The sequence below is a fragment of the Eriocheir sinensis genome, chromosome 54 (assembly GCF_024679095.1).
Source record: "Eriocheir sinensis breed Jianghai 21 chromosome 54, ASM2467909v1, whole genome shotgun sequence".
Lineage (NCBI taxonomy): Eukaryota > Metazoa > Arthropoda > Malacostraca > Decapoda > Varunidae > Eriocheir > Eriocheir sinensis.
Genome location: NC_066562.1, coordinates 6,452,898 through 6,465,397, shown reverse-complemented (window position 1 = coordinate 6,465,397; position 12,500 = coordinate 6,452,898). Strand labels below are relative to the sequence as shown.

Here is a 12,500-nt window from a genome sequence, read left to right as displayed (position 1 = left end):
ATAGCAAAGAAGATAAGTTATGAGAAAGAGAAAGAGAGAAAGAGTCATTAGAAGAGGAAAAAGAGGAAGATGAAGAGAAGAATCAAGAAGGAGAAGAAAAGGAAGAGGAAGAGGAGGAGGAGGAGGTCAAGATGAAGAGGAGGAGTAAGTTGTGGAAATAAATGAAGATGTGGATAATGAGAATTTGAAGAAGAAGAAGAAGAAGAAGAAGAAGAAGAAGAAGAAGAAGAAGAAGAAGAAGAAGAAGAAGAAGAAGAAGAAGAAGAAGAAGAAGAAGAAGAAGAAGAAGAAGAAGAAGAAGAAGAAGAAGAAGAAGAAGAAGAAGAAGAAGAAGAAGAAGAAGAAGAAGAAGAAGAAGAAGAAGAAGAAAAAGAAGAAGAAAAAAGAAAAAGAAAAAGAAGAACAAGAACAAGAACAAGAAGAACAACAAGAACAAGAACAAGAAAAAGAACAAAATCAAGAAGAAAAAGAAGAAGCAAGCCGCGGACGATGAAGAAAAGAAAGAAAAGAAGGTAAAAGAAAAAGGAAAAGAAGAAAATATGAGGAGGAAAAGTCGCAATAACAATATGAGAAAGAAGATGAGGAGGAGGAGGAGGAGGAGGAGGAGGAGGAGAGAAAGGCAATCATCCCTTCCTACATTTACGATGGGCTTGAGGAAAACAAGAGGAGGAGGAGGAGGAGGAGGAGGAGGAGGAGGAGAAGGAACACAAAAAAACACAAAGAAAGAACAAACAACAGCAGACTTGATGGTCCTTACGAGGCTGTTTGTGACAAGCTACACAAACTATCTAATCAAAGGTGGAAGATGAATTACAGCAAAGGCGAAGGCTCCTCCCCATCCCATCCCAGCATGGAAAAACTGTATGGAAATTATGTAGGAAAGAGGAAAGAACTACCATTACTGCTACCACTAACCGGGCGATAAAAGCGGACAAGGACACCAGTATTCGAAAGAACTTAACGTTATTACGACAATGAGTAATATCTTAGTTGCTGGTTGGATTCAAAACACTTGTCTAATCTATTCTTGAAGGCCGTAACTGTTGTACTATCAACGACATCACAGGGTAGAGAGTTCCAAACATTAACGACTCGATTGAAGAAGAAGTGTTTGGCTTCGTGCGACGAGGAAAAATATGATGAAAACAATACCAGGAGAAAGAGAGAGGAGGAGGAGGAGGGGGAGGTAAATATAGAAGAAAAATATGAGGAGAAAGCAAAAGGCATCAGGAGAAAAATATAAGTAAAAGACGAAGGCAAAGAAGAAGGAGAAAGAAGAAGAAAGGTAGATGAAGAAAATGGAAGAAAGGGGAAGAGGAAGAGGAGAAAGAGAAGGAAAAACAGAGTCAAAAACAGGAAGAAAAGACAAAATAAATAAAGACAAAGAAGAAGGAGACACACACACACACACACACACACACACACACACACACACACACACACACACACACACACACACACATACCTCTCACGACTAATTACCAACACACACCTTTACAAAAATCACCTGTTTGAAATATTTACCTTTTAATACCTATCCAAAAATTCACCCCAAATAAAAATAAAAAAACATACTTTAATCTGATACCATTGAACCTTTTCCTCTTCTCAAAGAGTAAATAAGAATAACAAATAAAGAATAAAAATGGGAGATATGCGAAAGACGGAGAAAAATAACACTAATAATAATAAAGAAAGTAAGGAATGAAAGAAAACCCAACAAAGGAAGGGGAAACTATATTAAGAAATGAACGAACATGGAAGAGAGAGAGAGAGAAAGAAATATGAGAAGGAAGAAGAATAGCCAAAAAAAGAAAAAGAGAAAGAGCGAGAGAGAGAGAGAGAGAGAATAAAAGAGAATATAAACAAAGGAAGAGAAAGAGAAAGCATGTACAGAGAGAAATGCGATAATAAAGCAGAAATAGAGAGAGAAGTTATGCTAAATATGAGACGAAGGAAAAATATGATGAAAACAATACCAGAGAGAGAGAGAGAGAGATGATGATCAGGCGTTATGAAAGACGAACGAGATGATAAAATTCGAATATATACAATGAACTTTAAGATTATAAAGAGAGAGACACATTACACAGAAAATCAGACCACACAGACCCCATGGTCCAGACTTGGTGGTCTGTCCTTAAACCTAAGTGATTTTACATTAATCAGAAGACTCCAAAACGTTGCATTTCTACTCTAGTTGATATTAAGTTGAAGGAAGGAAGGAGAGAGAGAGAGAGATTAATCCCCCAATTTAGGTTCAAGCCTTTCTTTTCGTTTCTCTTCAATTTCACCACTAAATCATTTTCACTCTTACAACAATACCCTTTAACTACCATCATCATCATCATCATCATCATCATCTTTTCTTATCTATCAGTTTCTTCACCTACTACCATATCTTAACCACTTATCCATTGGTCTATCTATCTATCTATTTATCTATCTATCAATTTATCCATCTATCTCTTCCTTTTAATTCTCCTTCTTTTTTCCCTTTCCTTGCCTCTCCTTTCTTTAATTTCTTTACTCCTCTTTTTTTTTATCCCCCATTTTTTACACCTGTCTGTCTACTTATCTATCTCTTCTTCTGTCTATCAATCAATTAATCAAACTGAATATATATCTTTCTATTTATCTATCTATCTGTCTACCTATCGACTCTTCAATAGGAATACGAATGAATGAATATAAATCTACCACAATAGGAATACGAATGAATAGGAATACTAAATGAATGAATGAATAGGAATGAATAGGAATACGAATAGGAATGAATAATAATACGAGATGAATAGGGATACTAATGAATGAATATGAATCTACCACAGTGCTCCTTAGTCTCCCGTCCCTGTAGGTATAACATTTGGAACACGTATTGAACATGTATAAATCAAGCTTGGTATTCCTGATTCCTGGTTAGTGACGAATTAGAACTTTTTTTCATAAACTCGTACTGCTTCATAATTTTAAAGCAAAGCACACACACAAAATATATATTCTTGTGTGACTAAAATTATGAAGCAGTACAAGTTTAGGAAAAAAATATATATTCTAATTCGTCACTAACCAGGGATCAAGAATAACAAGCTTGAACTATACATGTTCAATACGTGTTCCAAATGTTATACCTACAGGGAAAGGAGACGAAGAATAAAAATAAGCAAGCAAAAGGAAAACAGAGCAAAAGACGAAAAAAATATATTCTTGTGTAACTGTTTTCCTTTATGCCTATCTGTTATTTGCTTATTTTCCTTCTTCTCCTCTTTTTTCACCGTTCTCTCTCTCTCTCTCTCTCTCTCTCTCTCTCTCTCTCTCTCTCTCTCTCTCTCTCTCTCTCTCTCTCTCTCTCTCTCTCTCTCTCTCTCTCTCTCTCTCTCTCTCTCTCTCTCTCTCTCCTTCCCTTATTAGCTATGCGTTCCTAATACTTTACTTTTCCTCCCTCGCCTTCCTTCCTTATTGGTCTCCGGAATTAGGGAAGGGCACAGAGTTTTAATTCCCGTATTACCGAAGTCATTACATATCCGACAGGTGTTATCTCTCTCCTTTCATTTTTCTTCCCTTTCTCCCAAATAAAGACAGGTGTGATTATAAGAGAGGTCATTATGTATCCGTCAGTCATTAGTTCTTTCGTTGCTTATTTCTTACCTCCTTATCCAGTAATGTAAAATGGGGATATGAACGGAAATGTATGAATGTCCACGTGTCGTATCATTTATCATCCTGTCTTTCCATCATTTTCCTTTCTTTTATTCCTCATTTTCTCACAGACATTCGAGCAGGAGATATTTATGAATGGGATTCTGTTAAGCTTGTAGTCTGTCACCCTCTTCTCCTCCTTCCATTTTTCTACGTAAACATATATATTGAAACTATCTAAATCCTCTTAAGATATGTATGAAGTCATTTAAGTTACATCTATCTATAAATTTGAAATATGTGTAGTCAAAACTCTAAAGCACTTACTCAGACAACTATTTCACAACTAATTCACAAGACCACAAAAGAAACTAATTGGGTTCTCATAAGAGGCTTTCACATTCAGGGTACAGACGCCTTGCCCATTACAGATATCACCCATCGTACATATGTCACCTTCATATCATAAACAATAGACACTAACCTCTAACCCGCCATCAAATGCTTCGTCAAAACTATCACTAGGCTCATAAAACTACCCATGTTATGAGAGGCGAACGTGTCCAAGAAAACAGGTCTAACACACGTCTTGCACTCATTAACTCTTCCTTCTTTCCACACCCACAGAGGCCTCGGCAGAAATCGCAGGCGGGCCGGAGCGATACGTGCAAGAGGGCAGCTCCGTCGTGTTGAACTGTTCCCTGCGCCAACACACTCAGCCGCCCGAGTACGTCTTCTGGTACCACAACAGAACCATGATCAACTTCGACACAAATAGACAGGTGAGAAGAAAGGTGTGTGTGTGAAAGTGAGAGTGAGGGTCAGGTTAGGAAAAAGGAAGGTGAGAGGAAAGGTGTCAGAGTGGAGGTGAGGTGAGGAAGAGAAGGAAAAAAAGAGAAAGAGAAGTGAAGGAAAGGAGGGGAAGGGAGAGGAAGAAAGGAAAGAGACAGAGAAGAGATGTGTCAGAGAGAGAGAGAGAGAGAGAGAGAATGTATCCATGTATGATAAACACACACACACACACACACACACACACACACACACACACACATGTCACAATATCTCAACACAATTTTCCAAGACATTAGGGAAAGGTAAGAGGAGGAGGAAGAGGAAGAGGAAGAGGAGGAGGAGGAGGAAGAGGAGGAAGAGGAGGAGGAGGTAAAGAGAGTGAGAGAGGTGAGGAAAGAGGAGGAAGACGGATAGTGGTTGAGAGAGAAAGGCTGAATGGAGGGATGAAAAATTGAGTTAAGACATGGATACGTGGAGATAGATGGATAGATAGATAGGCAGATAGATAGATAGATAGATTGATAGAGAGATAGACATATATAGATAGATAAAGAAAAGAAGAGAAAACCAAGAAAGAGATAGAAGAAAAAAAGATAAATAGGGACAGAGGAAGAGAAAAGAGGAGAAGGAAATGGAGGAAGGAAGAATAATGAGAAGGAAGAGGAAGAGGAAGAGGAGGAGGAGGAGGAGGAGGAGGAGGAGGAGGAGGTAAGGAGAAAACATAATGCAAAAGGAAGAAGAGGAAATGATAGCAAGAAATAAAAGAGGAGGAAGAGGAGGAGGTTAAGAGGAAGAAGGAGGAGGAGGAGGAAGAGGAGAAGATGGAAGAGGAGAAGATGGAAGGAAGAGAATAAGGAATGTATGAGAACGATAAATCTCTCTCTCTCTCTCTCTCTCTCTCTCTCTCTCTCTCTCTCTCTCTCTCTCTCTCTCTCTCTCTCTCTCTCTCTCTCTCTCGGAAAGGCGTTCAGAGTGTGAGAAAATTAAGTTAGAATGGGAAATAGAAGGAAAAGAGAAAAGAAAAGGAGAAGGAAATAAAAGGAGAAGAAAAGAAAGGAGAAAGGAAAAGAAGAGGAAGATAAAGGAATGGAAGAAAGGGAAGAAAAGGAAGGAAAGGATAAAAATGAAGAGGAAAAGGGCGAGAAAGGAGGAAGAGAGAGAACGGAGGAAGGAAGAGAAAGGAAATTAGGGGAAAGGAAGAAAAGGCAGGAGAAAGGAAGACAATTAAAGATAAGAGAAAATGATAAAGAAAAGAAGGAAGGAAAAGAGGAAAAGAGAGAAAGGGAAAGAAGGAGAAAAAGAGAAAAAGGAGGAAGGAAGAGAAAGGAAATTAGGGAAAGGAAGAAAGGGAGGGAGATAACGAAAGGGAAGAAGAGGGAAAATAATGAAAGAAAAGAAAGAAGGAAGGAAAAAAAGTAGAAGGTTATCGAGTACAGAAAATAATAAATAAAATAAATAAATAAATAAGGAAGAAAAAAGAAAGAAAGGAAGGAAAAGAGGACAATAACGATAACAATGAAACTATTAAAGGAAAACAAATAACTGCTGTCTTCTTCTTCTTCCTCCTCCTACTCCTACTCCTCCTCCTCCCCCTCCTCCTCCTCCTCCTCTTCCTCCTCCTCCTCCTTCTCTAAGTACCGCTTCTTCTTACCTCTTTCAACACGAGTCTATATAAATACATTTCCTTTCCTCCTCCTCCACTTCTTCCTCCTCCTCCTCCTCCTCCTCCTCCTCCTCTTCTTCTTCTTCTTCTTCTTCTTCTTCTTCTTCTTCGTCTTCCTCCTCCTCCTCCTCCTCCTCCTCCTCCTCCTCCTCCTCCTCCTCCTCCTTCTCCTCTTCCTCCTCCTCCTCCTCCTCCTCTTCTTCTTCTTCTTCTTCTTCTTCTTCTTCTTCTTCTTCTTCTTCTTCTTCTTCTTCTTCTTCTTCTTCTTCCTCCTCCTCCTCCTCCACTTTATACCTTCTCCGCATAGAAAACACTCATTCGATCTCTCCATATCTCTCTTTTACAACCCCTCTTCACTTTACCTCTCCTCCTCCTCCTCCTCCTCCTCCTCCTCCTCCTCCTCCTCCTCCTCCTCTCACCCACTATTTTCCTTTCTCCATTCTCCTTCCCATGAAAACTCACCTTACCTTACCTTACCTCACCTTACCGTACCTTAATTTACCTTACCTAACATAACATAACATAATATAACCTTACCTAACCTAACCTTACCTTACATTACCTCAATTTACCTTACCTTACCTTACCTTACCTAACCTTACCTTACCCTAACCTTACCTAACCTAATCTTACCTTACCTTACCTTACCTTACCTTACCTTACCTAACCTAACCTAACCTAACCTAACCTTACCTTACCTTATTTAACCTTACCTTACCTTACCTAACCTAACCAGACCTGACCTAACTTAACCTTACCTTACCTTACCTTACCTAACCTAACCTAACCTAACCTAACCTTACCTTACCTTACCTTACCTTACCTAACCAGACCTGACCTAACTTAACCATACCTTACCTTACCTTACCTTACCTAACCTAACCAAACCTAACCTTACCTTACCTTACCTTACCTTACCTAACCAGACCTGACCTAACTTAACCTTACCTTACCTTACCTTACCTTACCTAACCTAACCTAGCCTTACCTTACCTAACTTAACCTTACCTTACCTCACCTTACCTTTATTTTTCCTTTCATTATTCTCTTTCTCCTCCTTTTCCTTTTTTTCTCTCCTCTTAATTCACCTCCCTTTCCCTTCTCTCTTCCCCCTTCCCTGTCTTCTATTCTTTCTCTTCCTTTCTCTTCCTCTCTTTGTTTTACCTGCCTCTCCTTTCCTCCTGTTTCCTTTCCCTCCTTCCATTCTTTATTACTTTCTTCTCTCTCCTTCTTTGCAATTCTTTTCTTTAATTCATTCTTTCCTCCCTCATTTCCATCTCAATTATTCTCCCTTTCTCTCTCTCTCCTTCCCTCACCCTTCTCCTTTACCTCCTTTGTCCTTCTGTTCTCCTCCCATCTCCTCTTTCTCATTTTATACTTTCAAATGACAACTCCTATCCCCCTCTTCCCCCTCCCCCCCATCACAACCCCCCCTTCCTTCCTTTCTTTATTTCCTTTTCTCCTTCCTCCCTTTCTTTCACTCCCCCTTCCTTCCTCGCTCTCCTATTCCCCTTTCTCCTTCCTCCCTTCCTTTCACTCCCCCTTCCTTCCTCGCTCTCCTATTCCCCTTTCTCCTTCCTCCCATTCTTTCACTCCCCCTTCCTTCCTTCCTCTCCTATTCCCCTTTCTCCTTCTACCCTTTCTTTCCCCATCATCTTTTCCTCCTCCTTTATTTCTCCTGTTTACTTATTCTTTTGTTTTCTTTATATATATTTTAACATCATAGCTTTTCTTTCCTCCTATTTATTCTTTCTTTGTTTTCTATATATATCATTCAATTTTAGCTTTTCTTTCCATATTATCTTTTCCTTTTTTTTTCCTCCTCCTCCTCTTTTTCCTTCTCTTCCTCCTCCCATCAGCTTCCTCTTTTCCTTCTTTTTATACGTCAGCATCAAAGGTTTTCATTCCTCATTCCCTTCTCCTCCTCTTCCTCTTCCTCCTCCTCCTCCTCCTCCTCCTCTGTAATGCACTTCCCATGTCCTCTCCCTCCCATAACTATTCAGAAGGTGTTTTGACTCCAGAATCACGCCATCACCTGGGCCCCGTGAATAACTGCTGATGGGACCCACACCTGCCTGCATACCTAACACCTGTCTACCTGTCTACCTGTCTTTTTGTATCTACCTTTCCACTTTTTTTCCACTATCGACACCTACTTACATATACTACCCTGTTCTATCTATCTTTGTCTAACTCTTTACCTGTCTCTACATCATTTTCTACTTAATTATTAATCTACCTGTCTGTCTACCTGTCTCTTTGTATCTACTTTTCCACTTTTTTCACACTATCGACACCTACTTACATATACTACCCTGTACTATCTATCTTTATCTAACTCTTTACCTGTCTCTACCTCTCTTTCTACTTAATCATTTATCTACCTGTCTATTATACCTGTTTATTTACCTTTCTCTCTTTGCAGTCCTTTTCATCTACCGCTTTTTGCGCTTCCTATTATTCTTTGCTCACCTTTCCCTACCTTTCTTTTTTCGTCCTTTCTTATCTTTCTTTCTTTATCCTTCCTTTCACTTTCTTTCTTCACTCTTCCTTACCTTCATTTCTTACCTTTTTATCTCTTTTTTTCTACTCTTTCCTATTTTTTTTATCTACCTCCTTACATGTCTTATTTCCCACCTCTCTCTGTAGCACACACACACACACACACACACACACACACACACATACAACATCTACTTTTTTTCTGTTTTTTGTGGTCATTGCGTCATTTTCTCTCTTGGATATTCGCGGCACAAATCGAATCCTATTGTGTTTCTTTGAGACCTTTGATCCTAGGTTTAGATTCTTCTCTCAACAAAGGGAAAGAATAGGAGAGTGAAGTCCTGTCCCTCTGGTTCTTTTATTAGAGAAAGTTATGTTAGCTGGGAGAGAGAGAGAGAGAGAGAGAGAGGTAACCTGAACAGACAAACAGACAGACAGATAGATACTCTCTCTCTCTCTCTCTCTCTCTCTCTCTCTCTCTCTCTCTCTCTCTCTCTCTCTCTCTCTCTCTCTCTCTCTCTCTCTCTCTCTCTCTCTCTCTCTCTCTCTCTCTCTCTCTCTCTCTCTCTCCCCACCCTCAGTACCTAGCACAATCATACAATCGCCTTCTTCTCCCTTCTAATTGGCGGGGCGGCATAACAATGGCCTCAAACAATAGGCGCCAAGAGGAGGATCCCAGACCTTATAGTGTGGGTTCCGATCCCTTTGTGTCGGATCTGATTCCATTTGTGCGGGATTAAAGGATTCGGGCGTGTGATCCCATGGTGCTTCTTGTGTTTCTGTCTGTGTGGGTCTGTCTGTCTGTCTGTCTGTCTGTTGATCTCTCTCTCTCTCTCTCTCTCTCTCTCTCTCTCTCTCTCTCTCTCTCTCTCTCTCTCTCTCTCTCTCTCTCTCTCTCTCTCTCTCTCTCTCTCTCTCTCTCTCTCTCTCTCTCTCTCTCTCTCTCTCTCTCTCTAAATTTCCTTCATTTGTATTCAATTTCCCTCAATTCCTCCTATCTTAATCTTCCTTATCTCTCCACCTCCTCCTCCTCCTCCTAATCCTCCTCTTTTTATCGTCCACCTGACGCCTCTTCTCTCCTTCCCTTTCCTAAGAGATTCTAATTAAACCTTTACCTACTTCAATACCTGCTCTCTTTCTTAATTACTTCACCTGTTCTCCTTTCTCACCTGGCCTTGTCGTCTCGTTTACACCTGTCCGCCCACCCTAATTAACACCTGTCGAGTTCTAGTGTACATGTCTTTGGTGTCCGTTCTTCCTTAAATCGAGTCACATATATCTATCGAATTTGTGTTGTGTTTTCTTATTCATATCTGGCTTATTTTTCAATCAATAACTCACCTGTGCCATACCTGTCCTACCCTTAATTACTTTACCTGCCAGAATGATAAAGTTGGTAAGGAGAAAGAGCGGAGGAGAAGGAAAATGTGGAGGAAGGAAAGGAGGAGGAAGGGAAGACAATGGCGGAGTGAGCAACGAGAGGGAGTGGAGGAGGAAAATAAGTAAGAGGAGGAAGAAAAAGGAAAGTAAGAATAGAGAAGGAAGGAGGAGAAAGTGGAGACGCAGGCGAGAAAGTTGATATGAGGGAAAGTGGATGGCGAGGAAAAAACATGAGGAGGAGGAGGACAAAATTTGGGAGGAAGAGAAAGAGAGAGAAAGGAAAGAGAGAAGACAATGAAGATGATGAGAAGAAAAACTGGTAGGAAGAGAAAGGGAAAGGAAAGAGAGAAAGGGAAAAGAGAAGACAATGAGGAGGACGAGAAGAAAATTTGGAAGAAAGAGAAAGAGAAAGAAATGACAAAAAGATGGAAAGGAAAAAGAGAAAACAACGAGGAAATGAGAAGAAAATTTGGGAGGAAGAGAAAGAGAGAGAAAGGAAAGAGAGAAAGGGAAAAGAGAAGACAATGAGGAGAATGAGAAGAAAATTTGGGAGAAAGAGAAAGAAAAATTAAATAAGAAAAGGAAAAAGAGAAAACAAGAAGGAGAATGAGAAGAAAATTTGGGAGAAAGAGAAAGAAAAATTAAATAAGAAAAGGAAAAAGAGAAAACAAGAAGGAGAATGAGAAGAAAATTTGGGAGAAAGAGAAAGAAAAATTAAATAAGAAAAGGAAAAAGAGAAAACAAGATAAGAGAAGAGGAATTTGGGAAAGAAAGAAAAATTAAATAAGATAAGTAGGAATTTGAAAGAGGGACAGCAATTCACGATACTAGGAGAAGGAAAAAAAAATCAAATTACACCTATCAATAACCCCTGCCCTACATACTCCTGTCTTCCTTAATACTAATCACACCTGTCTCACACCTGTCTCACACCTGTCTCACACCTGTCCTCCCGTGTTCCAGGTGTCCGTGAGGAAGACGATGGACGGGAGTATCTTGACCCTCGCCGCGGTGGGACGGACAGACTCAGGCAACTACACGTGTCATCCAGCCCACGCCCGCCACGCATCCATCACGCTCCACATCATAGCAGGTAACCCTCGTCATCCACCTGGTCAGCTTAACATTCATCCACTTTCTTTCTTTTCCATACTCATTCTACTCATCCATCACACTTAACATCATAGCAGGTAAACCTCATCCACCTGGTCAGCTTAACATACATCCACCTTACGAGACAACCTTCATCCATTTCCTTTATTTTCCATACTTTCCCATTTTTCTCATCCATCACGCTCCACATCATCCACCTGACCAGTTTAACACTCATCCACCTCATGAGACTCAACTTACATCCACTTCCTTTCTTTTCCATGCTCACCAATTTTACTCATCCATCACACTTGACATCATATCTGGTAACCCTCATCCATTTCCTCCACTTAATAGTCATCCGCTCCCTCCCTTACAAGCTCATCCACACTAGGAAAATATATATGCATCCACCTCCTTATAATCTTATTTCCTCATTCAAGACTCATCCATTTCATCCAACACGCTCCATATCGTAGTAGGTAAACCCCATCATCCACCTGTCAAGCTTAGCATCCACTCATTCCCTTGTAAGCTCATCCACATCAAGGAACGAAATATTTATTAATTCATCATTCATCCATTCATCATTCATCCATCTAATTATTATCCTGCAAGCTTATCCCTTTATCCACTTCCTTGCAAGCTCATCCAGTCATCCACTTCCACATAAGTTCATCCATCCTTCATTCCAGGCTCAAAATTCCACTTCTTTCCACTTTATAATCATCCACCTCCTTCTTAGCTCATCCACTTTCGTTTCCAGATATAGATTTAACTCTCATCCTCCACATCAAAGTAGGTAACCGTCATCCACTCACTCAACAGTCATCCATTTTTGGCCTTGCTAATTCATCCATCTTTCCTTTGCAGACTCATCACTTTCACTCCTTCGTACTCCACAGCAGGGCAAGTAATCCACTTCATCCACACTCATCCACCTAACTCAATATAACAATCATCCATTGCACAACATATCACTCCTTCCCACAGCATGGCAGACAGAGCTCATCCTCACCACTGCACTCCACTCTACATCACCTCATCCACATTCATCCACTCGTTTGTTAGCTCATCCGATCTCCTTTCTTGACTCATCCATTTCACTCCATCACACTCCACATGCATGATAGACAAAGTTCTTCCACATTACTTCACTCTGCTCCAATCCACTTCATCCGCATTCATCCACTTGACCTAACATCCAATCACTCCAGTTTGCATATTGTTCTTTTCCATACTCTACAAAAACTCCACCATATTATTTTCCACTCCACTTGTATCAATTCCACTTAATCAATATTCCACCGAGTCCTTTTTTTTTACATTTTCATTGCATCCATTTCATCCATTTCCCGTTTTCTATATGGATCTGTTTTTTTAAGGGTAACTTTCTTAAAAAATCCATATCGGGTAGGTGATTTTTTTTTCT

At 40.0% G+C, this 12,500-nt stretch overlaps 1 protein-coding gene and 1 long non-coding RNA gene across 3 annotated transcripts in view; one reads left to right on the top strand and one right to left on the bottom strand.

Moving 5' to 3' along the window:
- Nucleotides 1-12,500, top strand: part of LOC126983656 (zwei Ig domain protein zig-8-like) — a 167,207-nt gene that overhangs the window by 144,204 nt on the left and 10,503 nt on the right. Inside the window, exons 5-7 of one of the 2 annotated variants that reach the window (XM_050836595.1) lie at nucleotides 4,267-4,421; nucleotides 10,940-11,069; nucleotides 11,942-12,385. In XM_050836595.1, the coding sequence (XP_050692552.1) occupies nucleotides 4,267-4,421; nucleotides 10,940-11,069; nucleotides 11,942-11,985 (329 nt within the window). In that variant the 3' untranslated portion in view covers nucleotides 11,986-12,385. Of the gene's footprint in view, nucleotides 1-4,266; nucleotides 4,422-10,939; nucleotides 11,070-11,941; nucleotides 12,386-12,500 lie in introns of those variants that run through there. The other variant, XM_050836594.1, reaches the window with a different exon arrangement.
- Nucleotides 1-12,500, bottom strand: part of LOC126983657 (uncharacterized) — a 134,499-nt gene that overhangs the window by 112,203 nt on the left and 9,796 nt on the right. The window lies entirely within an intron of this gene.